Genomic DNA, 26,783 nt, shown 5'->3' with positions numbered 1-26,783 from the left:
AACTTACCAATTTGCAAACCTAACGGAATGTAGTTGATATCAAAAACTGGATGACTAGCAATTACTTAATGCTAAATTCTGAAAAAACAGAGGTGTTAATTATTGGACCAAAAACTTTTGCATGTAATAACCTAGATCACTGTCTAATACTTGATGTCTGCTCTGTAAATTCTTCGTCATCAGTTAGGAAACTGCATTTTTCCATCTTAAAAATATATGTAAATTATGACCTATGCTCTCAATGTCAAATGCAGAAACATTAATTCATGCATTCATGACCTCGAGGCTAGATTATTGTAATGCTTTATTGGGTGGTTGCTCTGCACGTTTAATAAACAAACTCCAGCTGGTTCAAAATGCAGCAGCTAGAGTTACATTTACATTTATTCATTTAGCTGACGCTTTTATCCAAAGCGACTTACAATTGCTATATATGTCAGAGGTCGCACGCCTCTGGAGCAACTAGGGGTTAAGTGTCTTGCTCAGGGACACATTGGTGTCTCACAGTGGATTCGAACCCGGGTCTCTCACACCAAAGGCATGTGTCTTATCCACTGCGCCATCACCACCCCCTCAGTTCTTTCTAGAGTTCTTTCTAGAACAAGGAAGTATGACCACATTAGCCCGGTTCTGTCAACACTGCACTGGCTCCCTACTAAACATCGTATACATTTTAAGATTTTGCTAATTACCTATAAAGCCCTGAATGGTTTGGCACCTCAGTATTTGCGTGAGCTCTTATCGCATTATAGTCCTTCACGTCCGCTGTGATCTCAAAACTCTGGCCATTTGATAATACCTAGAATATCAAAATCAACTGCGGCCGGGAGATCGTTTTCCTGTTTAGTGCCCAAACTCTGGAACAATATACCTAACACTGTTCGGGAGGCAGACACACTCTGTCAGTTTAAATCTAGATTAAAGACCCATCTCTTTAACCTGACTTACACATAATACACTATCGCATTTCTATAATTCAAATCAGTTAAAGAATTGTTAGGCTGGATTACATCAACCGGAACCGGGAACACTTCCCAAAACACCTGATGTACTTGTTACATTGTTAGAAGAATGGCAACTATGCTAATATTAGTCTGTTTCTTTCTTATTCCGAGGTCACCGTAGCCACCCAGATCCAGACTGTATCCAGATCAGATGGTGGATCAGCACCTAGAGATGACCTCTACAGCCAGGACATCTAGATGAGCCCCAGAGACTGATCCCCAGTGAAGACCCTGTCTCCAAGACGGCCATCGGGACAAGACCACAGGAACCAGATGAGTCCTTTGCACAATCTGATTTATCTGATTTAATCTGCTTTAGCCTAGATTTAAAGTGCTGATTTTGTCTGGCCAGAGGAGAATGACACTATTTCGACAAACTATTTCCTGTAAAGCTGATATAAAGCCACCCAGCTTTATATCAAGCCGATGTAAAGCTGCTTTGACACAATTTGCATTGTTAAAAGCGCTATACAAATAATATTGACTTGACTTGACACTGATTGAAGTGGCCTAAATTTTCCTTAAATTCTCTTTTTCTAAGCATTGAATGATAATAGTGAGAACATGATCTGTCTCTAAGGTTTTGCTTTGTTCATTTTCTCCAACTTTGTTCAGACTATTAACAACAACAACAACAACGTCTGAGCAGAAAATCTATTGACTTTGCTGTTGGGGACATGTGGACTAATGTGTCTGAATGGTGGGTGTCCCTGAGGCAATGTTGACGTTTTGAAGCGCATGACCAAACCAGAAGATTGAAATAATCACTGCAGTGTGTTTGGAGGTGTGGTACATTGTTTAACATCTGAAAGACATTACTTCAGAACAAAAACCACTTCCCATAAAGAGGATGTTTTCTCTCTCACTTAAGTTTCTTCACAGCGCATGGTCATTTTATTGTGACAGGAACTGAGAGAAAAGCCGAAACATTTATTACATAGCACATATAGTTTTTTTAATGACTACATTGTTGGATTTGGTTTGATTTTGGGTATTAGGAGGTCATTACACCAACGTCCTTCTCAGTTCAGCTTATGAATCAGTTTTGGCAGCTATGTGAGACTCATACATACCTTACCAACCACCCAAACAATCACCAAACACTCAAACGACCACGACCTCCTACATGAAACCAACTCTTGGACCCAATCGAGTGACTCAGATTTGAAATGAGAGAAACCTGAGAGGCCTTTTGTCAATAGTACATAGCTTCATTTTCATGACCACATTAGAAAGGTCAAACACCATCTGTGTCAACTAAATAAAGTCTGGAAAAAGTGCAGGACCTCTGCAGTGACATGTTTTGGTTTCTCTGAATTTGATTAAAAAGCTTCATTTTGACCCATGAGCTGACCGCATTGTGAACATTCATGCACTGAAATCCAGTATCAGAACCACTGGACACTGAAATTTTAATAGCCATAATAAAAAAAATCAACCAATTGTGGAACATTGAGATCCAAGGACATTTTAACAGAGAACACTGACTCTTCTGTCAGCACTGTGAACACATTGCTGCTGTTGTCTAGTGTGTGTGTGTGCGTGTGTGTGTGTGTGTGTGTGTGTGTAGGAGGTTAGTCTTTACATCATCATGCTTTAATTGGGCTGTGGTGGTTAATTAAAGTTTCTAGCCAACAGGAGAAATCCAGCTGCCATACAGTATAAAAGAGACAAAGCGCCTAAGGACAGAACAAGGTGAGTTGAGAAAGACGCTTCTCTTTGGTAAGTCCCTCTCTGCATGCAGATGACTTTGATGATGACAAACTAACTTCAATGTTTTGTGATCATATAGTATCTCTTTTTTTTAGACATACAGGTGTTTTTATCAGTGTGGGCTTCACTGCTGAGGTATTATCATGACTGGATCTGCTCTGGTTTCATTTCTCCTGGCCCTGGCCTGTGTTCTTCTGCCGCTGTGTGCTGCTCAAGGTGAGTCGGATCATTTCGGGGTCTGTCCATCTCGGTTCTGGTAGGGTTTTGGTTGGATTCAGCTTGTGGTGTTATGTGCAGGCAGCTGTGTGGGCAGATGTGGTGAGCAGTTCACCCACGGACAGGTCTGTAGCTGTGACTACAGCTGCTTTGTCCATGGCGAATGTTGCAAGGATTTTGACGATGTCTGCACTGTTGGTAAGACCCTTATTATCCCACCATGACACTTGTTCTGTATTTACTTGTTTTTGACATTTAAATAATAGTAAAATAATCAAAACTATTAATTTATGTAGTGACCAAAAATATTTTTAATTTTGTAAATATTTTTGTAACTTGAATAAAAGTAAAATAATCAAAACTATGAATTTATGTAGTGACCAAATGTAAGTTTTATTTTAGAATGTTGGATACTTGTTAATGCTTTTCCTTCACTGCCTGGTCTAATTCATCAATTTTCATTCAAAATCTTTTTTTAATTACAATTATTTTATTTTATTATGTAAACAAAAGCCTTAAGATCAAAAGTTTTCATGAGTGGGTCCAAAAGTTTACAGGGACTGCAGATTTATTACTGCAAATAGTGACTATTAGTTTATTTGTACTTTAACATTTTATACATCATTTTTATACATCATCTCTATAATGAGGTTCTTCATTTTTAAACCTTTTCCTAAAATTATTTCATTTTACACTCTAGGAGGGGAAAAAACACATAGATTTTATTCAGAGGCATGGACAAAAATTTTATTTTATTTGTGATCAATGCTAGTTTTAATTGTGGGGGCAACACATAATGCAACGCAATGATGACTGAAAGATACGGTGACCGAGAGCTCAACGCGCTGCAACTTCAGAAAACACATACAAATAGAAAAAGCACCAGCAAATCAAGAAAACATCTTCATCAATCTGACAGCAGGTGCTGCAAGTGCTCACAACTCAAACAAATAAAGAAACGCACTGAAAATGTTCACAACACAACCAAATAAAGAATTGTATTTGCAGCGAGTTTCTTTGTTTGGTTGTGTTGTGAGTATTTGCAGTGTATTTCTTTATTTATTCGCATGTGTTATCAAATTGGCAAAGTTGTTTTCTTAATTTGCAGGTGTTTTTCTATTCGTTGAGCTCTCTCGGCCACCGTAGAAAGATGTACAAATGTTCCTCAAAGGCCTGATGCACCATATTTGATTCTGGCATTTTAACCTCTTAAGATCCTGCGGCCTCATATGAGGACATTATATTTTAGTGAATTTCTCTGAGACTATACATGCCACAGTTTTAAGTCTGGATGTCCTACAGAGCACATTCAGGGCTTTTCAGAAATACTAAATGTTTCACCATGACCGCTCCCTCTCCTTGGTCTTCAAAAATGTCTGAAATTAATTTAGTGACACTCTTATGGAAATATAATATTTTGTAATTATCATTTAAATATGTCAATTTTTTTTAATTGTATGTCATAAATCAGCATCTCAGGAAAATGTTATGGGGTTTCAAATCAAAATATGACTTTCTGTTACGAAACAGGACGTTGATCTCATATGAGGACACCGGGACTAAAAGCATTATTACGCATTTTGGGAGACATAACAAATGAATAGGGAACGAAATTATATTTCAATATTCTATGAAATATTATTATGAAAATCATGTTAATTATTACTCCCATTATTACACTTCTTTTTTCATTACATTTTGCCCCAAAAACACATTAATATGCAAATTAGTTTATATATACATTGTATATAATGAGAAAACACGTTTATGGCCATTTTACACACATTTTGCAGAAAGAAAAATGGTATATAGAATCATTCTGTTATAACATAGTTGAGAATCATCTTTATACAAAGTTTGGTAAAAAAATAAAAATAAATCTTCAAAACTAAAAATGTATTTGGTAACTTAAAAAATCTATTGTTTTTGCCTATGCATGTTCATTCATGGATTTTTTTTTTTTTTAAGAATTTGAGTCCCGATCTCCTTTACCGAGGACATTGCATAACTTATGAATGAAATATTTTTTTTTACATTATTTTTGATGCTCTAAACAATGTAAAGACATGGGAAAAAACTTTTTTTTTTCTCGGGTCTTAAGAGTTTAAAATGATTTTTCTTATTATATTTATTTTGATTTTTTGCGCATAGGGTTGATCATGTTAATTTAGAGGCTTTAGTTATGCATGCATCAGACAGGATGCAGTGGATTCGATCAGCTGTTGTGTGTCATTGGCAGGTGACTCCTGCAGGGGTCGCTGTGGTGAGGCGTTCCGGCGCGGGAGACAGTGTGAGTGTGATTCTGACTGTGTGCTCCACAACTCCTGCTGCCCAGACTACAGCGCGCAGTGCGGTATGACACAAGACCACTCATGAACTACAGACTTATATACACACACATATATAGACTCAGGTATATATATGTAGATAATATATATATGTAGACTCAGGGACCCACAGTATAAAAGCACTATCTAAAATTACTTGACTATATAGACTACTTATAGATCATTAGCACGTTCACTGAAATTGTTAATAATGTAATAAATATTTTAAAATGTATATATGATCTTCAGTAATCTTCCTGTTTTGATTTAATTATTCTTGTCTTCATCAGATGCTTTCTCCCAAATGCAAGCTGCAAGAAGCTCAAAACTAAACAAACCAACAGGTATTATATTAATGTCTATTTAATCCTAGTTGTGAACCTTTTATTATTATTATTATTATTTAGTCATTTAGCAGACGCTTTTATCCAAATGAGGACAACAGAAGCAATCAATTGTAGTATTAAAGCAACTAAAAACAGATCCAAAACTAAAAGCTAAAACTTTATAAATACTACCTATACACGTTAAAAATAAAGAAATTAAAAATGACAAATACATACAACATGTCAAAACTTAACATTTAAATGAAAAACAAAAACTAAAGCTAAAAATAATTCAAAATATTAAAGAACAAAAAGGTATGATAATGATTCTAACATAACACTAAGCCAAACACCAAAAAAAAAGAACTATATAACCACATAAATATATATACATACACATTTATAAATTATATATATATATATATATATAATTTCATTTCCATTTAGTTTGTTGAAGTATTAAAATAACTCAAATGAAATAAAACTTAATAAAAGACCTATACAGACATAATAAATTCAGACATTATTTAACTAAAATTAAAATAGATAAATACAAATCACGACAGTATAGTTTATCAGTAATCCTAAGAAATAACACTGCCAAACACACATGCTAAAAACAACAACTTACTTACACATAGTAAGAAATGGTTATAAAAACTGAAACAAGTAGTAGAAAAGAGGAGAAATCAAAAGTGATGCTTATATCCTTTGCCGGTGTCCCAGCCCGGTGGAAACAAAATACTAAAACTTTTAATATCCAAGAAAAAACAAAACATAGGTATATGAATCAGTTGTGAGCAGCAGTGGTTTATAACACCAATAAAAGTGTGTTCCCAGGTAGAAAGAAGTCTGACTCATTTTTATTAAATTCAGATTGGATAATGACGAAGTGCATTTTTATTTGCTGTTTTTAGATTTTACTGATGAGTGTATGGTAGCATGTCTCGCTGCACAGCAAAACCCAGATCTCGTGAGAGATGGTAAGATATTAGTATATGTAAAGTCCCTTATGCTTATCAAGGCTGCATTTATTTAATTAAATAAACAATAAAATTGTTGAAAAACTACTGCTATTGCTATACAATAACTGTTTTCAGTTTCCGAATGTAATTCATTCCTTTGATGGAAAAGCTTAATTTTTCAGCAACCATTACTCCAGTCTACAATGTAACGGGATCCTTCAAAAAAATTGTAATATCTTGATTTAGTACTTATTAAACATTTCTTATCAATGTTGAAAACAGTTAAACAAGATTGTTAGATTAACTCAACTTTATAAATGTATTTAGTGTCACCTTTGAACTATTTAATAGGTCCTTGCTGAACAGAAGTATTAATTTCTTTTAAAAAATAAAAATAAATAAAATTCTTACTGATCCTAAACCTTTGACCAATAGCTTGTTTTTTCCAGGGAGCAGACTGAATTACTTTATGGCTCCATCTGATGCTGCATCACTTCCTGCTGGTGGCCCTCTTCCCCGGGACATCCTTGCTCCTCTTACACCCTCTGACATACCCGGTAACAGCTTAAAACGAATTTACTGAGAAAGAGACAACAAATTCAAATCTACAGAAAGTTGTGAGCCAAAAAATCTAAATATTAACCAAACCACATATATGCCCTCGCAGGCATCGGGTTCAACCCCTCTGGGTTCCGTCTGCCAGGATCCGGCCCTGCTCCTGCAGCAGAACCTTCCTCTAACAATCCCCTAACCATCCCTGTGCAGGTCTCCCTGTCCGTCAGAGGACAAGGTGAGGGGCCATCTGCCACACACAGACCCAGAACTCTTGCAGACATCGCCCAGGCCATGGCCAGCAGCCCTGCAGAACCAGGTATGGAACTTACATAACACCTGGATTCGTTCACATCACTGAAATTACCATTTTTTTTTATCTAACCATATTAAAAATACTGCTACAGTGTCATTCTTTCATGTTAAATATATCTGTTTAATCGATTCATTAAAATACACTACTGGTCAAAAGTTTGCAATAATTGCGATTTTTTTAATTGTTTTTGAAAGAAACCTCTTTCGCTCAGCATGCATTTATTGGGCTAAAAATACAGTAAAACCGCAATATTGTGACATATTACAATATATATCAACTTTTAATTATAAATGTTAAAATGTCATTTATTCCTGATGGCAAAGGTAGATTTAGACAAGGTGGTGCACAATTATTATCTATTACAATTATTAATATTGATTCTTAATATCAATAAAAAAGTTTTTACTGCTTAACAATTTTGTGAAAACTGAAAAAAAATTCAGGATTCTTTCATGAATAGAAAGTTAAAAACAGCATATATTTGCATATACATACATTATAAAACTTTTACTGTCACTTTTGATCGGTTTAATAATAAACAAGATATTTTTCTTTTTAATCGTATTTACCCCAAACGTTTGAATAGTAGTCCATCACTAAAAATTGCTTCCTAAAAATAACAAGCAGCAAAAAAAAATTTCCAACATTGATAATAATAAGAGTTGATTCTTAATCACCAATTCAGCATATTAATGATTTCTGAAGGATCATGTGATACTAAAGACTGTAGTAATGGCTTCTGAAAATTCATCCTTGCCATCACAGGAATAAATTACATTTTAAATTGTATTTAAATAGCAAACACTTCTTTTAAATTGTAATATTGCAGTTTTAAATGTATTTTAATCAAATAAATGCAAGGCTGATCACAGAAGACTTCTTTCAAAAACATTATCTTGATCATTCTTTAAACTTTTGACCAGAAGTGTAACTTAAATCTGAATATATTTGAACTATTCATTTCTGTTTTTTTAAGATGCCAACTCGAACCCTGATCTCTGCAGTGGCCTTGCCATTGATGGAATGGCAACTCTCTCAAACAACTCCATCATAGTTTTCAGAGGTACATCTTCTGTATAGATGTACTGCTGCATATAGTGCAATATTTCCCCCCCAATATCACGAATTAAGAAAAGAGCTATCCATCTCAGGTCACTTTTTTTGGATGCTGAACCCCAAGACCAAAAGAGCTGGTCCTGCTCGTAGAATCACTGAAGAACTGGGCATCCCATCTCCCATCGACACGGCCTTCACCCGCTGCAACTGCCAGGGCAAGACTTACATCATCAAGGTACTGAAGAACATGGAAAACAGTCACTAACTGTGTTTGCAACTCTTGAAAATCCACTGAATTGTCCATTTTGTCTCACTAAGGGTGACAACTACTGGAGTTTGGAGAATGGTGTTGTGGAACCTGGATATCCCAGATCTGTGTCCCAGGACTTTGGTGGGCTCACCGGTGAGATCACTGCTGCTCTGCCAATCCCAGCCACCAGAAAGAGACCAGAGTCTGTGTACTTCTTCAAGAAAGGTGCTGACTGGAGCCCTCTGAATCCTATGTTTGGTTCGAATAATTAGAAATTACCAAAATGAGAAAATTCATTATAATTTGTTTTTTAATCAGGAGGCACAGTTCAGAAATTAACTTTTCCTCCTGGAAGTGCACCGACTTGCAGTGGAAAGAGATCCAAAAATTCAGACAAAGTTCCCAAAAATGGCAAACAAGCAGGTAATCTGAATTGTTTTAATACTAAATTGAGGTACTCCAAGAAACCTATTGCAATGCATTGAAAAGAGTATTTAAAATTATAGCAATTATAAGTCATAAGTAGCACGGGTATATTTGTAGCAATAGCCAATACTACATAGTATGGGTCAAAATTATAAATTTTTCTTTTATGCCAAAAATCATTAGGATATTAAGTAAAGATCATGTTCCATGAAGATATTTTGTAAATTTACTACCATAAATATCAAAACTTAATTTTTGATTAGTAATATGCATTGCTAAGAACTTCATTTGGACAGCTTTAAAGGCGATTTTCTCAATATTTAGATTTTTTTTTTTTTTTTTTGCACCCTCAGATTGCAGATTTTCAAATAGTTGTATATCGGTCAAATATTGTCCTATTCTAACAAACCATACATCAATGGAAATCTTATTTATTCAGATGATATATAAATGTCAATTTAAAAAAATTGACCCTTATGACTGGTTTTGTGGTCCAGGGTCATATATGATGATTGCATTATTCATATTTGCTTTTATTTTCAGGTTGCTCTCATATTTTCAGCATTCATTAATATTTACTTTTTTTAAATACAAATTTATTTATTTGTTTTTTAATATTTACTTAGCTTTAACTTAGTAATTTTAGTACTTCAACATTTTATTGCATTTAATCTAATATTTTATTTCAGCTTTATTTCAAATGGAAAAGATTTTAATGGTATCCATTTTGGTTAATGTTAATGCTGCAACAGAAAAAAAAAAAAAAAAAAAAAAAAAAAGATACAAAATTATTTTGTGTTATTCTAATTTGACAGCGATCCAGTTGTCAGGGGAGATCAACATCAAACTCAAAATGAAGGGCTTCCCCACCCGTGTGACATCAGCCTTGTCCATGCCCAACCCCAGGAAGTCAGATGGTTTCGATTACTTTGTTTTCTCTTGGCGTAAGTGACAACATTTCATCTTGCAACACTACACGCATTACCTGTGTAATTAAAAGCGAAGACTATTTGTGAGAAGATTCAAATGTAAAATGTTACTGAGTCTCAGTTTTTTGAATCAGTACATTTAAAGTGATGCATTTCATAACACGATCCCTGTGATTTACAGCTAAAGTCCTAAACATCAAGGTTAGCGATGACCTGCCCGCTCTGACGGCCCCTGCCAGCCATTCCTCCCAGCAGAATGACATCAGCAAGTGGCTCAACTGTGCCTGAAAGAGCAGCATGAAACAAACACCACCAGCAGCAGCATGGCGAGAAAGATTCTCCATTTATTAGCAAAACCATTGAACATTGCGTCAGTATGATTGCTCACAAAATATAAAATAAATCTAATCCATGTTTTAAAGCAGATTGAAACAAAACATTAAAGTAAATCCGAAGTAGGTTGATTCTGGGTACTTGGAAGAGTCGTGATCAGTGCTTCTGCTGGGCACACGCTGTAAAAGTGGATGGATTTAGATGGGAGTGCCTCTGTTAAATCCTCGACCCCGACCTCCACGAGGAAAAATACCACCTACAGGAGTAAATCGAGATAAAGACCCAGACAAACCAAATCAAATTTCATTGTAGAAACAGATCACGAATTTGGATGTATACAAAGATCTTCAGATCAGATACCAAATATCCAAACAAGCACAAACTGACCAATGAAAAGCTTTTTTATGCATTTCAAGTAATCTTTGCTTCATTAAAAACAGAAAAGTTTAAAATCCAGTCTGTGTTGTTTCTTTTTGTGAGAAAATGTGTGACTAATGACTTTATGTACGAGTAAGAGGATGGATGTAGAAACAGATGAGTGAGAAATGGAGTCCTGACCTCTCCTGATGATCTGGTTTCTCCGGGGAAGCTGGTGCTGTAGAAGGAGCCGGCTTGCAGGTTTGGCCTGACCAGTACTGGTGCTCGTATCTAAAAAGAGGAAGAGAAATGGGGTGATAAACAGGGTCAAATACTTACGGGTCAGTGACAAATAAAAGTGTCAATGATAAAGAACAGGAAAAGTTTTTTTAAAATGTGTCAAGTTCTTGGAAAATGTACACATGTTGGAATGTGTGTAAAATCATTTATTTCAAAAAGTGTTCAAATTGATGACAAAAGGTGGTAAATTGCTAAATCCAACAACACAAAAATGTTAAATTAAATAGAATAATTTAAGCTTTTAAAATAAGTTTTAGGCATCTAAAAAGTACACATCCACTCGCTGGCCACTTTATTAGGTACACCTTGCTAGTACCGGGTTGGACCCCTTTTGCCTTCAGAACTGCCTTAATTATTCGTGGCATAGATTCAACAAGGTGTTGGAAACATTCCTCAGAGATTTTGGTCCATACTGACATGATAGCATCACGCAGTTGATGCAGATTTGTTGGCTGCACATCCATGATGAGAATCTCCCGTTCCACCACATCCCAAAGGTGCTCTATCGGATTGAGATCTGGTGACTGTGGAGGCCATTTGAGTAAAGTGAACTCATTGTCATGTTCAAGAAACCAGTCTGAGATGATTTGAGCTTTGTGACATGGTGCATTATCCTGCTGGAAGTAGCCGTCAATAGATGGGTACACTGTAGTCATAAAGGGATGGACATGGTCAGCAACAATACTCAGGTAGGCTGTGGCGTTTAAACGATGCTCAATTGGTACTAAGGGGCCCAAATTGTGCCAAGAAAATATCCCCCACACCATTACACCACCACCATTAGGCTGAACCGTTGAGACAAGGCAGGATAGATCCATGCTTTCATGTTCTTTACGCCAAATTCTGACCCTACCATCTGAATGTCGCAGCAGAAATCGAGACTCATTAGACCAGGCAACGTTTTTCCAATCTCCTATTGTCCAATTTTGGTGAGCCTGTGTGAATTGTGGCCTCCGTTTCCTGTTCTTAGCTGACAGGAGCGGCACCCGGTGTGGTCTTCTGCTGCTGTAGCCCATCTGCTTCAGGGTTCGACGTGTTGTGCGTTCAGAGATGGTATTCTGCATACCTTGATTGTAACGAGTGGTTATTTGAGTTACTGTTACCTTTCTATCATCTCTAACCAGTCTGCCCATTCTCCTCTGACCTCTGACATCAACAAGGCATTTTTGTCCAGACAACTGCCGCTCACTGGATATTTTCTCTTTTTCGGACCATTCTCTGTAAACCCTAGAGACGGTTGTGCATGAAAATCTCAGTAGATCAGCAGTTTTTTAAATACTCAGACCAGCCCGTCTGGCACCAACAACCATTCCACGTTCAAAGTCACTTAAATCCCCTTTCTTCCCCATTCTGATGCTCGGTTTGAACTTCAGCAAGTCATCTTCACCGCATCTAGATGCCTAAATGCATTGAGTTGCTGCCATGTGACTGGCTGATTAGCAATTTGTGTTACCAAGCAATTGAACAGGTGTACATAATAAAGTGGCCGGTGAGTATACATATACACACACACACACACACACACACACATACACACACACACACACACACATATATATATTTTACAAAGTTAACGCAGCTCGCATTTTCTGTTTGACCCGTGGCCTAGCCCGTAGTTGGAGAAGTGTATATTATAAAATAATATTGCACAGAATGCACACACATTTCCATTTATCAAGATCACTCTGTATTTAGACTCTGGAAAAATTGACACAGAGGTTCTTTGCTTCTAAATACTAACTAAACTTTCTAAACTACTCAAGGTTTTTATTTTAATTAGGAAGAACTTCTTTTAATTAGGCTTGTTTTGTTAATGATGTCAGGATAGCTGCATCACACTAATGTATTTTGGACTTTATACCCCCAAAAATAAGAAAGTAAATTTTACTTTAGACGGAATTAGGGCAAATTAAACTTTATCTATTTTTGAAATCACCAGATACAGAAAAAAAAATAAAAAATCAAAGTGGCAAGTCTGTGAATGGTGTGTACCTGCGGAGCTTGACGTGGGCTCTTGACTAGTGGAGGGCAGGCTGGCATCATCGGTCGGCTGTGCGGATTCCAGTTCCAACTGGCCCTCAAGACATGCCTCACTACTCGCCCTGCACACCCATAACACAATCACTACAAGTGATTCACTGAAGTTAAGCATGAAACTGTTGCTCCTGCTCACCCTTCACTCTCAGCCTCCCCCACAAAAACATCATCTCCATCGTCCCCTGGGACAGCTTCTCCTGGTACGGTCAAACTGGCGGTGGATGTGCTGACCATGGGAACCGACTGAGAGGCTGTCTCTGACACATCAGAGGGGTGGCTCTCAGTGAAAACGGTCACTGTCAACACAAATAAAAGGAGGAGAGCAGTTAGATTTGACTAAAGGATATCAACCAAACAAACTTGACATGACTTCCTCCAGCAGCTCACCTGGAGCAGCCACTTGTAGAGGAGTGGTGGGGACACTCCTGCCTCCAGACTCTTCATCATGAGCAGGCAGGAAGAGAGGGCTTTCATACATGCCCAACCCTGAAAAAAGACAGGAAGAATGTCAGGAATTATGCTGTTTGTTCATAGTAATTATAATAGTTATTACAATTATTACAATTCATTAAATTCATTTTCAACTAATAAAAAAAAAAATGAATAAATAAATTTTCAAGTTGGAAACTGAATTTTATGAAAGCTGACTTTGTACAAATCTGAAATGCAAAATTAAGCAATTTAATACTTTGCTGCCATCATCAAAATGTACATGGCTTTATTTATCATTATGAGCATTCTAGTAACACTAGAGGTCAGACAAATATTATGAAGCAAAATAGCTTTCCGCAAGGATAAGACATGTTTCTTGAGCACCAAATCAGCATATTAGAATATTTTTTGAAGGATCATGTGACACTGAAGACTGGAGTTTTCAACTTTGCCATCACAGGAATAATTGACTTTGTAAAATATAATTACAATTTAAAATAATTTAATATAATAGAAAATATCAGTAAAATATTTTCTATTTTATTAATTATTTCACAATATTATGGTTTTACTATATTTTTGATCTAATAAATGCAGCCTTGGTGAGTATAAGAGACTTTCTTCAAAACTATTCCAAAACTCTACCAACCACAAACTTTTTAAAAGTAGTGTATTACTAAATGAAAAATTATATAGCAATGAATACTATAAAAAATACTGTTCAGTGTTGCCAAAGAAAGTAATGCTTGCGTACAGAGGACATGAATGGCTCAAAAACACAAACTCTAGGCTGCCATCATGTAATCAAGGTCATTCAAAAACTATTTGAAAGCAGCATTACTGTGTCATGTTTGTACTCGCCTCCATGTGTGGCCAGATGGCTCAAGTCAGAATGAGAGGAGCTGGCCTGGGGCATCATATCCTCAGGAGGACCAAAACGGAAGCGAGGAACTCCGGCCACCTGTGGGGAACTGAGATGGAGGGATGCATCATTAATCAAGGTGTTTAATGATGTATCCTTTCGTGGTATAAAAGCATAAAAGTTGCTGTGACTCACTGAATGGCCTCTGCAAAGCCATCTGTGCGGTGTGGCACGACGAGGGTGGGAGTGCTAGGAACCATTCTGTCATCATCATCAAAGAAGTGTTGCTAAAGGAACCAAAAATACTATGAATTAATAAATTATGAAGCACTAAAGACGCAGGATGTTTATATTGGTTAAACCAAAACTTCACTCACCATGCTTCCAATTCCAGGCGTGAGCTGGGGTGCACGACTCATCGAGGGCCGTCTGCTCTGTCCTGACTGCCTCTGTCCAGAAAAGTAGTCGTGATTTGTAGAAAATTATCAGAACCCTTATATTGAGCTGGTTTCAAGTATAGGACATCAGGGCTCGCAAAATTTCAAAATCCCTGGTAACCCTTCGGGTAGGTACGCTTCAGATTTTGATAGCCCGAAAATTTATTTAACTAGCCCAAATAAAAAGAGACCATAAATGTCAATAATAAAAACAATACACAAATATCAAGGAAAGAGTTTTATTTTACTATTTACAGGGTATCTGAAGAATTTTTAAAAGTCAATTTAAGGCAATTTATGACTGAGCTGCACAAGTAAAATGAACACCATATGAGTGGGGTTGGACAATATCTCTAAATGAAAATACCAACGATACGTTTCTGAGGACAGTTGGTTCCCTTCAGAGATGCATTCACAAAGACATCCGTGCTGTGTTTTGACTTTAAAACAATGACATAATTGCCTTTTGAAGTTTAATCCAGCTGTATCGCGGTTCTTGCCTTTCCACCCCCAACTGTAAGACCTCTTAAAATTACAATGAAGACTTTTCTTCTACCATTTAACGTACTTCAAACTTTTTTTTAGGCCTTAAACTCCCTGCCCTGTATTAAAGATAGCCCGTCGGGCAGGGCGGTGATACATTTTGGTAGCCCGACTGGGAAACACTATAGCCCCGGGACGTCGGGCTAGCGATTTTGCGAGCCCTGGACATACCTGCATAATGGGGGGTCCAAGTTCAGGAACAGGGTGGATGTTGAGGCGTGGGGGTGGGGTGTGATGTGGTCTCCGGGGGGATTGGGGAAGACGTGGGCCCAGGGAGGAGGTGGTGGTGCTGGGGACTGGCTGTTGCTCTCTCACAGGCTCAGCAGGGAAGGACTCCTGGGTACGGACACTAGCTTCACCTGTGAACACACAGGAAAGTTATTTAGATTCATTATTCATAGATTTGTCACTTATTCCTAGAGCAAAGGTACCATTTTGCACACTTTCATAGTCTAGACTTCAGTGTATAACCCTTTTTCCATGAAGCCTGGGTAGACTGAACAGGGAAAATATGCAAAAGTATACATTACCATTCAAATGTTTGGGTCAATAATTTTTTTTTTAATGAAATTAATAGTTTTAGTTTAATAGTTTTCAAAGCTAGAATGTTCGATAGACAGTAAAACAGACTTGATAGATAGATGGATAGATAGATAGATGCTATGCAGTTGCTGCTAGGGTACTTAGAATGGTTGCTAAGCTGTTGCTAGTATGATTTAACAAGTTGCTAACATGAAAAAAAAAAAAAACCTTAAAAACAGCTAAAACCATCTGATTTAGTGTAAAAAAACTAATTAATTTAAAAACCTTAAACCCAGCTGATTCAACAAAAAAAGTTAACCAGCTGATTTAGCAAAACAAAAGCTAAAAACAGCTAAGACCAACCTAAGCTGGTTTGTCTAGTCTTAGCTGGTTTAAGCTGAAAGTAACTGGTTTAAGCTTGTTTTGGTCTTTTAGAATGTCTCCCAGCCTGACCAGCTAAGTGGCCAAAACCACTTTAAAACCAGACTGGGAGACCAGCCAGAGCAGCCAATAAGCTTAGGCTGGTTTTAGCTGTTTTTTCAGCAGTCAGTTAAGTTTTGCTATAGCAATACACCATAGGTCTCATTGTATAAATGTTTTCACTCCCTCAATGAAAGTCAAAAGGATTTTTGTTGTTTTTGATGGTCTTGTTTTCGAAAACCTTTAGCCAGATCTGTTTGCAAAGACAGCAACTAACTTCTGACCTGACCTTTGGTTTGGTGGTTGTAGCTTTAAAGCTATAGGAGGAGATACCATAAATTTGGCCTGAGGAGGAGACTTTCAAGGCAACTTCATGGAAATTTCAAAACTTTTTTGTATAATGAACCATTTATCCAAAGAACCACAGTATAACAGCACAGTTTCCACAAAAACATTAAGCAGCACAAGTGTTTTCAACACTGATAATCAGAAATGTTTCTTAAGTAGCAAATCAGCATAGTAAAATGATTTCTTGAGATTTTCGTCATGTGACAATGAGGACTGAAGTGATACATCAAAATAAAAATACTTTTTTCAAACTGATTTTGAACCAATAAATGCAGCCTTGCTGAGCATAAAAGACTTCTTTCAAAACCATTTTTAAAAGTCATAGCTTTAATAACCTTATAACTTTTTTGAATGGCAGCGTATTGCAGCATTAGCATGAGAAGAGAAATTAATGAATTGTGTGTGTTTTTGTACCACTGCTCTGAGAGTCTGCTTGCTTCTGGATTGAATCAGATGCTTCTTGACTCTCTTCATTGTCAATGTCTGGATCAGCTGCTCCATCGCCCTGCCAACACAACATAAATCACATCAAAACCACCAGAAAAAGTTAAACAGTCAAAAGGATCACAATCAGCTCACAGAAACTTACAATAAACAAAACCACTCCAAAAAAAACAAAAAAAAAAACTAAAATCTGACAGTGTTTGCATAGACAATGGAACAACTTGTTTTCTAGTAACCAACTGGCTTTCATTACAAAATCAGCTTTATGCCCCGGAGCATTAGGAAACTAGGGGTCACCTCTGCTTCATCCCCCTCATAGGCCTCATTGGCATCTGCACTCCCACTGCCTTCATTACTCTCCTCTGCTGCTTCTGCCATCCCTCCGTCACCATCTTCATCATCTTCATCTTCTGCATCCTCTTCATACTGCAGGAAGAAGGGAGGTTAATACATGCTAATAATTACAGAGTTTACGCTTTAAGAATTACTGTAGACTGACCTGTCCAGGCTCCTCCTGCTCTTCTTCCTCCTCAGTGCCGCTATCTGTCTCGATGACGATGACTTCATGCTTATACTCCTCGGATGAGTCCTGTCCGCTGATCTGAGATTCTGAGGGTTGGGACTCGCTCACCTGATCCATTGGGACAGACTGAGACAAAGATTCTTCGTCTCCCTCTCCTAATACGGGATATGCTTCCTGTGAGAGATGAACAGACAGGATCAGTGCACTGGTTGTTCATTGTTGGGATGAGTGGCTGTGGTTATACTGTTACTAAGGGATAAATTGCTGGTACCTCACTGGCATCAGGAGGCTGCTGGCCTTCTCCTGGAGCTTCACCCATAGCATCGTTACTCTCCTCAGTGCCGGAAGCATCCTGCAAAAAGAGTGGGATTACGTATAATCAAAAGAGTATTTTTAATAGCCAAGGTTATAACCACAGTGAGTGTGTCCTGCACCTCAAGTGCAGTATCTACAAGGCTATTTTGTTAATAAAATATATTTCACATAAGTATTTGAGACAAATCTAACTCACAGCGAGGGGAAAAAAATCTGCAGTGTAAAAAGCCTCATTTGTAGGGGTGTAAGAAAATATCGATACACGCGAGTATCGCAATATTTTGTTTGGCGATACGGTATCGATTCTCAAAAACAGAAACAACAATAATAATCATACAAGATTCATGGCAGTTGTTTCGTTTCGAGTTCATAGAGAGCAGTCTTCATCTCTGAACTTAAACAGGGACAGGAAAATACTACCATCAGGGCACGCCACTAATGTTAGCATTAATATAGTTCGCTGCCAGTAATGAAGGATGAAAGAATTGTTCCAGTTCCCATTTCGGTGTACAAAGCTGAAGTGTGGCATCATTTGGGCTTTTGTGGTAACGTCCGCCCCGGGACCACGGCGTAAGCACCGCCTCGGTTCCACCGCTTGCAGCGTCCCGTGTGAAGAGCCTTCGTGCGGGGCGCGGCGGGCGGTAGGGTCGCCGTACGGCTGCAGCTTTGTCTCGTAATTCAGGGGCATTTTGTGCAGTTGGGACGGCGCTCAGCGATTCCACGCGGAACATAAATGCAAACTCAAAAACCTGTGAAATCCAAGTTGAAATGTTCGGAGAATGTTCAACATTTGTATTTATTTTATTGTTTTACAATTGTTTTGTTTTCTTTAGGAATCCTGCAAGCACTTTATTTTTCATTGATATTAAGCAGATGTAATTTTTTGTTCTGATCAAATGTTATGACATTGTATGCCACAATTGTAAACTTAAACTGTGAATCTTTAAAGTACAGGCTAAAAATATATATGGTCTTTTTATGAATGCATTTTATATAATTAACTAAAGAATCCTGCAAGCACTTGGACCCCCCCTTTACTCATACTGCACAAAAAGTGGTTCAGTAATGTTGAATGTTACAGGGACTGATTATTGCAAATGCAGATCCCAGTGTGTCCTGGTTAAACAATGTGTATTTATTTATTTATTGCTAAGGTTTGCATATAGTGGTGTCTTCTTAATGACAGCTTTCCTAAAAATATATCCTATTCCTAAATTATGAAATATCCCAATATATCGCCTTGCTTACAGTATCGCAATATATCGTATTGCAACCCCTGTATCGTGATACGTATCGCCAGATTCTTGCCAATACACAGCCCTCCTCATTTGACGCCTGGGTGAAAACTAGCTAATAACACGCTGTTACAATGTACAATTTATTTTAAAAACAAATGTGTATTTTGATAGTCTTATCTTATTTCCAAAGTTTTGTTTCTATATTAAAATTATACTAAAAATAAACTATGGACTTCAGATACTTTTATGTCCCTCTTCACGGTCAAAACTGACCCAAATGCAGTAGGACAATTTTTAGAATCTCTTTCACAAACTAGGAAGTTTCCATTTTAAATCAGGCAAATTTCTTAATAAATAAGCCACTCCCACAAGATGACATGTGCACATGTACGTACACTGCTCACCTCCAGGCCCATTTTTCTTATGATGCGGAGCTTCTTAGTGATGGGTGGATGGGTGGGGTCATCCTGTGTGGTGTCTGTCACCTCAGTGGAGCTCTCCTGCTCTTCCTCTCGCACTCGCTTGGGCACAGATGAGCCTGCTGTTGCTGACACTGACAGAAGAACAACATGTTAGTCAGAAACCTCATATTAATAAAGGGAGTGCTGGGGAGGGAGGGGGATAGGTCAGTGAAAAATATCCCATTGGTGTCTCTCTAATATCACGGTTACCATTTTCTCCTAAAATAGAAATGGGTTTTTTATTATCTATTTGGCTAGTTAACATTTTTTCTGACCTAAGGCAAAATTATCTTGACTCAATATTTTTTTCTATTGAATTAAATAAATTAAGTAAGACTAAGAACATGTACGACTGTAAATTGTGTTACAATTTCTTCATGGTTCTTCGTACCTGTACCAAAGACAGCAGTGGAAGTGGACGGCCTCTCCATATGTGAGCTATGAACTGCCTCCATTATGGTCGTTGCTGGCTCCTGACTGGTCTGCTGCTGAGTGGGCTGGACAAAGGCGGTGGCTTGGCTCTGCTGCAGGCAGAGGATTGGTTGTGTGGTCTGTATGTTAGGGCTGGTGGAGCGCACTGAGCCGCTGGTGCTGCCGAAGACCGTCACATGCTCCATTGGACCCTCTGTGGACTGGAGAGCTGATGGAACGAACCAATGACAATTTACAACTTGTTCACTAATATAAATCCTATCAAATGTCAAAGCCTGAACTCCATCCATACCTTCCTGCGTTTCCACCTGTGTTGTGGGCATAACTGTGGCTGTGGGCGTTGTCACGGGAGCGGGTGTTATCATTGGGCGGATGCTTGCCCTAGGGGTGGACTTGCTCCCTGTGATTGGTGAAGGCTTGCTGGGGGTGGCAGCAACTGGTGTGGGCTTGATGTTAGCAGTGGGCGGCTCAGAAGTACTGGCGCTGTTAACAGATGGAATATAGAGACAATATTTAACAACCCTAGAATAAAATAGGCAGAAGTCTTGCACATTCATGGAAAATAGTTTATTTCCGCAGTGCAGAATTAGGTGGATATAATGCATTACCTTCCTCTGTCAGCCGCAGGTGTAGGTTTGAGAGTGATCTGGCGAGCATCTGATGACCTCTGTGCCTCTTGAACCTAGAAAAGATCATAAGTACTTTGACGATCATACAGTATCTCACACCCCCTCACATTTTTGTAAATATTTTATTATATCTTTTCATGTGACAACACTGAAGAAATGACACTTTACTACAATGTAAAGTAGTGAGTGTACAGCTTGTATTACAGTGTAAATTTGCTGTCCACTCAAAATAACTCAACACACAGCCATTAAGGTCTAAACCGCTGGCCACAAAAGCGAGTACACCCCTAAGTGAAAACTTCCAAATTGGGCCCAAAGTGTCAATATTTTTTGTGGCCACCATTATTTTCCAGCACTGCCTTAACCCTCTTGGGCATGGAGTTCACCAGAGCTTCACAGGTTGCGACTGGAGTCCTCTTCCACTCCTCCATGACGACATCACGGAGCTGGTGGATGCTAGAGACCTTGCACTCCTCCACTTTCCGTTTGAGGATGCCCCACAGATGCTCAATAGGGTTTAGGTCTGGAGACATGCTTGGCCAGTCCATCACCTTTACCCTCAGCTTCTTTAGCAAGGCAGTGGTCGTCTTGGAGTTGTGTTTGGGGTCGTTATCATGTTGGAATACTGCCTTGCGGCCCAGTCTCTGCTTCAGTATGTCACAGTACATGTTGGCATTCATGGTTCCCTCAATGAATTGTAGCTCCCCAGTGCCGGCAGCACTCATGCAGCCCCAGACCATGACACTCCCACCACCACGCTTAACTGTAGGCAAGACACACTTGTCTTTGTACTCCTCACCTGGTTGTCGCCACACATGCTTGACACCATCTGAACCAAATAAGTGTATGGTTTTGGCCACTGTGCCAAAACCATAGGGGTGTACTCTCTTTTGTGGCCAGCGGTTTAGACCTGTGTGTTGAGTTATTTTGAGGGGACAGCTAATTTACACTGTTATACAAGCTGTACACTCACTACTTTACATTGTAGCAAAGTGTCATTTCTTCAGTGTTGTCACATGAAAAGATATAATAAAATATTTACAAAAATGTGAGGGGTGTACTCACTTCTGTGAGATACTGCATATTTAATTAAATCCTTTCATTCAGCAAATAAAGCCCAGGAAGTCTCTTGTCAGATATATAAAACATAACAGTAAAAACCTATGAATGCAAATAAAGTCACATAGCATTCATACATGCATTTCTACAAACATAACGCATAATATTTCTACATAAATTTGTTCAGAGGGCATGTGTGGTGCTGTACCTTGCTCTGGCCAGGCTCCTGAGCTTCATCTTTCTGATCCCCGTGTCTCTCCTGTTGCTCACGGAGATCCCTCAGCTCTCTCTCCAGTCGGCTCAACCGGCCTTCATACTGGGACTTGAGCGCACTCATCCTCACTTCCAGCTCCTCTCTCTGCTGCTTCAGTTCCTCATTCTCTTTCGCCAACTGCTCCTTCGCACCTAAAACACATTGGATATAGGGATGTAAGGATATAGGACATAACTAAAGGCCAAGAGCAGTGTGTGGCATTAAGTGGAAAGACATTTGCATCCTAAAGAGCACTTTACTGGGCAAAAATTGGCATATGCCCCTGCGTACAAAAACAGTCTTTCAGCCCAATTTACCACACAAACGAAATACTGTAAATATTCAAATTTTCAATATGCATGCCAATTTTTAGAAGTACACTAGCTAACAAATATGGAATGTAAACCTCTCCTATTTAGATAAAAAAAAATGTGTAAATGATGATTTAAAAGTATTCTCCCCCCCTTTTCCCACAAAAAAAAAAGCATTTTTTTCCAATCTAAATCATCACATACTACTGAAGAAATGGATCTGTTAATTAAAATGCCAAAAAATGTATATGGTTCAGAATATTCAATCTTTAAAGGGATAGTTCACCCAAAAACAACAATTCTGTCATTAATTACTCATCCATGTTGTTCCAAATCTGTTCACCTTCGGAACACAACTTTCTGAGCTGTCTGACCCTGCATAGACAGCAATGGAACTGACACGTTAAAGGCCCAGAAAAGTAGCAATGACATAGTTAAAATAGCTCCATGTAATATCAGTAGTTCAACCTTAATTTTATGAAGCTACTAGGGTTGCTGCGATAGACTGTGTTGACTGTTTTACAATTGCGAAGCCGCAAAACCGGCTATGTCACTTGCCCACAGTGGCACCGTTATTCTTTATAGTAATAAAATAATTTAGTTCAGTTAGAGAACAGACACTACAATTAAAAACTGAACGTGGCTGCTCAATGCAGCATGCTGAATGAACGAGTCGCATCACAAATCAGATTCCATTTATCACGTGAGGCAGACAAGACAATGGCAGAAGAGTTTCAAAACGACATGCAAAAGTGCCTGAATTAAAAATATTTTGGATTTTGACTTCTGCCATTTATCTAAGGTGATATTGGAAGTTTTTTTTAAACATTTGGTTCCACAGTGTTTGCTGATTTTTATTTGTTTAAACTGCATTTTTTTTTTTTTTTTTTACATCAAGTATGCCGTGTCTCCTAAGCTTTCTTATTCGTTTTGCTAATAAACGAACATTTATTTGGTTCTACAGTGTTTACTGATCTTCAGTTTTGTATACTTAAACTTTATGCAAGTTATTTGTTATTTTATTTTAGGCATATAGCATGTTGTATTTTTATTCTTTTGTTAATAAAAGTTCTAATGTTCTACGTTGTTTTTTTGTTGTCGCTTGAAACGAATTCAAGCAATTGACGCCAAATTGCTGCTAATTTGAAAGTTAACTCTTTTTTTTACAAGCCATTTAAAATGGAAGGAAAGCGAGGAAAAGAGGGAAAACGATGTCCTTACTAGCTTTCTGGGCCATAAAACATTTCACTTGCGTTTCAGTGACCCTATGCAGGTTCAGAAAGCTCTCGGATTTCATCCAAAATATTGAAAATGAATGAAGGTTTTTGGAATTACATGAGGGTGAGTAATTAATCACAGAATTTTCATTTTTGAGTGAAGTAACCCTTTACCTTATAAATAATGTTCATGATTTACTATACGGACTAAACTGCTTTGAACCATAGCAGTATCAGCAGGATTAATGTGCTTGTCACGTGTTCTGGTTTACTAACTGTTGAGCTGGTTGATCTTCAGCTTGGCACCCATGAAGGCTTTCTTGGTCTTCTCCTCTTTATCAGCGATCTGCTGTCGAAGCTGCTCCTCCAGGTTATTCTTCTCCTGTAGCTCTGTTCTCAGACGACTGAGCTCCAGCTGCACTTGTGCCAGCTGCTCCTGCAGGCTCTTCACCTCGGCTTCACGCTCCTGCACTGTCTGCACACACAAACAATCACCACATGTGTTTTGAATGCACTGCTGACAATCTCATTGAGTTTGTTCACTTCGTCACTTTTATGAAGTCAACAAATCCTTCATAAACAACAATGAAGGAGGACTAGAAAAAAAAAAGAAAAAAAACCTCTTTAAACTCTTTTCCAAAAAAGTCCACTAAAGCCCAAAAAAACATTTGTCTCACTCCATCAAACTAACTTCACACCTCACTGTCTCAATAGCAAATGAACAAAATAACACTATTACTCGCTCACTTCCTTAATAAAACACTTTTATTACAGTTATATAACGTGAGCCAAACCAGAGAAACCTACAATGGCGATGTTTGTGACTGTGTGCTGTGTACTTTTACAGCACAAGACCGGATGTCCCAGTGCTTTGAGGGATTATACAACTGTGGCTCTGTAAAAACAATCATTGTGAGGAACCATTAATTGTTTGATTTGTATGTTGAAAGCTTTATTCTAATGAAGATGCAAATGATTAGTTCACCCAAAAATATTTAATTTAGCCTTTTATTCACATATATATATATAAAAATATAGAAAAAAAGACCAACATACATAGTGTAGATCAAATATGGTAAACAGAAGCTCAAACCAATGAGGTTTGCTCTTGTGTGTCCCACAAGCATGTTTAAGCTTCCGCAAGAACCAGTAAGGTTTGTTCATGGTTGATATTACGGGTTTTGAATGCGTTTCAGATCTAATGAGGTCAGAACATACAGTAAGAGGCTAATATTCAACTAACATGCTCACTTCTGTTCATGCACTTGTAAAGCACAAATGCATTGCAATTCCTACTTGATCCAATTGAGGGATTCACATTTTTCTGTGAACCAATGCAAGAAATAATCATCTTGTATAATAGTTTGTCCCAGCTATGGGAAGGCTTGTTTGTCAGAGGAGCACATGAAGCCATAAATGAGTACCTTCTGTATGCTGTCCAGCTGAGTTTCCAGTTCTGAGGTTCTGTTCTGTTTCTGACTCAGTGAGATCTTCAGGTTTTGAATCTCCTGCACTGAGGCCTGACGGTCTTCCTGCTCCTGTGCTGGCTTAGAAGCAGCCTCTGCCACCATCTGTCAGAGAGATGTGACCAACTCAGTTTAAATCAGGACCTTTTCATTGGTTAAATTGGTTCAAATGAAAAAAAGGAAAACAACAGTATGTTGTGGTGTACCTTATCATGCTGTTCTTTGAGCTCTTCATACTGGGTTTTGTAACGACGGCCTATCTTCTTGACCTGCGTGATTGTTTTGAGTTTCTCCTGGATGTCCACAGTCTTTGCCTCCAGCTCCTTCTTCAGACTGTCCCTTTCGGTGGTGACCTTCCCAAGGCTATCCTGCAGGTTCTGCACCTGGCTCTGAGCTGTGGTGATTGAAGTTTGGCTCCTGTTTGGTAGACAGAGAATGAAGATTGTTTTGTTAAAACAAAACTAAAAAAAAAAAAAACTCACATTTTAAAAAAGTTAAATGAGTCATACTAACTGCACACTGACCTGGCCACCTCATTCTTGAGTTTGCCCGTCTCCTCTATGAGCTGCTGGATGCGTTTAAGATGGGCCTCCCTCTCAGAATGAAGCTTCTTAGTTTCCTCCTGATCGCTATCCTTCTGCTGACTAAGCAGTTGCTGCATGACCAATTAAATCAAAGTGTTAGACACTGAGAACCATACTACAAGTCAAGTTTGAATGAATTAAACTGACCTAACATACTGGTGTTGTTTCATATAAGATTCTACATGATACATTCAAGGTACAGAAATTCATGAGTGAGCAGTGAGATTCTGAGACCTGTGTTCGAGTCTTCAAGCGCTTGACATCCTCCTCCAGGAGTCTCTTCTCAGCCTGTAGCATGCCACTCTTCTCACTCAGCTCAGCATTAGAGTCCTGCAGGGGCTTGATGTCTGCTTCCAGCTTGCGCATCTACAACATCATGAGACAATCAATATCTTACATATAGTGTGTTATTCTTATATATATATAACCTCCAACTCTAAAATCTGATTGGCCATGTCTGAAGCAAATATACAATATCTATGCATCACAAAATTTAGGTATATCTGATTGATCCGATTATGTATAATGGTTGATGCACACTGTGTGCTCTTAAAGTCTTACCTTTGCTTGAGTCTGTTGTAGTTCATGCTCCAGTCTGTTCTTCTCATTCTTCAGCATCTTGTTGGTCTCAGTCAGAACGCTCATACTCTCCATCCGCTTCATCATATCATCCTGCTGTGCCAAAGTTTTCGTTGTAACCTGCAGATTTGAGATGTTAACCGATTGCAAGAATATGCAATATTTTTCAAAATCAGCTCAAGTTAGGTGGCGTGTTAAACACCTTGATGTTATATACTTTCTCTTATCAAACCTAAATCTGCAGCAGCAACAAAATCTATAAATTAAAAAAAATCTAAAAATGTATATAATATAAAATTAATAAAGAAAAACAAATAAAACTACATGAATATAAACAATGTGGGAAAATAACATGGGTTTGTGGCAGAGCTATGTTTGCCCAACCAATAGCATATGCAGAGAAAGTTTGAGAAAACTGTCTGAAATTTTTTTTAGGACCTGTAGTTTTTCTCTCTCTGCATTCAGGCTGTCCTGCAGTTCCTTCAGCTCTCCCTCCAGGTACACCATGCGCTGTTTATAGCGCAGGGTCTCAACCTCGGCCACTTCCAGCCGGGTCTCAACTATCGCCTTCTCTCGCCGTACAAACCTTTTGGGAAAGAAA

At 38.2% G+C, this 26,783-nt stretch overlaps 2 protein-coding genes across 7 annotated transcripts in view; one reads left to right on the top strand and one right to left on the bottom strand.

Annotated features, from left to right (window-relative positions):
* Nucleotides 1-1,115: 1,115 nt before the first annotated feature.
* LOC306881361 (vitronectin-like) lies at nt 1,116-10,868 on the top strand. Of its 5 annotated transcripts, XM_079435427.1 has the most exons (15): nt 1,116-1,704; nt 2,636-2,699; nt 2,813-2,933; nt 3,015-3,131; nt 5,173-5,286; nt 5,551-5,604; nt 6,504-6,569; nt 7,001-7,108; nt 7,219-7,422; nt 8,396-8,482; nt 8,571-8,710; nt 8,794-8,950; nt 9,044-9,148; nt 9,967-10,095; nt 10,262-10,868. In XM_079435427.1, exons 3-15 carry the CDS (start codon nt 2,861-2,863, stop codon nt 10,366-10,368), a joined length of 1,461 nt encoding a protein of 486 aa, XP_079291553.1. In that variant the 5' UTR covers nt 1,116-1,704; nt 2,636-2,699; nt 2,813-2,860; the 3' UTR covers nt 10,369-10,868. The 5 variants fall into 5 exon arrangements, with proteins under 5 accessions (XP_079291553.1, XP_079291554.1, XP_079291551.1 ...); XM_079435428.1 differs by lacking the exon at nt 6,504-6,569 and having other exon boundaries at nt 1,584-1,704; XM_079435425.1 differs by lacking the exon at nt 1,116-1,704 and having other exon boundaries at nt 2,365-2,699.
* The window catches only part of LOC306881359 (nucleoprotein TPR-like), a 28,003-nt gene continuing 11,617 nt past the window's right edge, over nt 10,398-26,783 (bottom strand). The window contains exons 27-51 of one of the 2 annotated variants that reach the window (XM_079435422.1): nt 26,621-26,768; nt 26,165-26,302; nt 25,838-25,969; nt 25,544-25,674; nt 25,226-25,436; nt 24,978-25,124; nt 23,830-24,028; nt 21,981-22,177; nt 20,693-20,766; nt 20,377-20,567; nt 20,044-20,292; nt 19,587-19,744; nt 17,910-17,990; nt 17,615-17,812; nt 17,413-17,541; nt 17,086-17,176; nt 15,553-15,740; nt 14,779-14,850; nt 14,597-14,688; nt 14,401-14,510; nt 13,495-13,593; nt 13,244-13,403; nt 13,063-13,172; nt 10,972-11,061; nt 10,398-10,669 (exon numbers count right to left, since the gene is read on the bottom strand). In XM_079435422.1, coding sequence (XP_079291548.1) covers nt 10,611-10,669; nt 10,972-11,061; nt 13,063-13,172; nt 13,244-13,403; nt 13,495-13,593; nt 14,401-14,510; nt 14,597-14,688; nt 14,779-14,850; nt 15,553-15,740; nt 17,086-17,176; nt 17,413-17,541; nt 17,615-17,812; nt 17,910-17,990; nt 19,587-19,744; nt 20,044-20,292; nt 20,377-20,567; nt 20,693-20,766; nt 21,981-22,177; nt 23,830-24,028; nt 24,978-25,124; nt 25,226-25,436; nt 25,544-25,674; nt 25,838-25,969; nt 26,165-26,302; nt 26,621-26,768 — 3,454 coding nt within the window. In that variant the 3' untranslated portion in view covers nt 10,398-10,610. The remainder of the gene's footprint in view (nt 10,670-10,971; nt 11,062-13,062; nt 13,173-13,243; nt 13,404-13,494; nt 13,594-14,400; nt 14,511-14,596; nt 14,689-14,778; nt 14,851-15,552; nt 15,741-17,085; nt 17,177-17,412; nt 17,542-17,614; nt 17,813-17,909; nt 17,991-19,586; nt 19,745-20,043; nt 20,293-20,376; nt 20,568-20,692; nt 20,767-21,980; nt 22,178-23,829; nt 24,029-24,977; nt 25,125-25,225; nt 25,437-25,543; nt 25,675-25,837; nt 25,970-26,164; nt 26,303-26,620; nt 26,769-26,783) is intronic. The other variant, XM_079435423.1, reaches the window with a different exon arrangement.

This window comes from Barbus barbus (assembly GCF_936440315.1).
Source record: "Barbus barbus genome assembly, chromosome: 15".
NCBI classification, from domain to species: Eukaryota; Metazoa; Chordata; class Actinopteri; order Cypriniformes; family Cyprinidae; genus Barbus; species Barbus barbus.
Note: the sequence above shows the minus strand (reverse complement) of the source record. Positions and strands in the feature narration are given on the sequence as shown.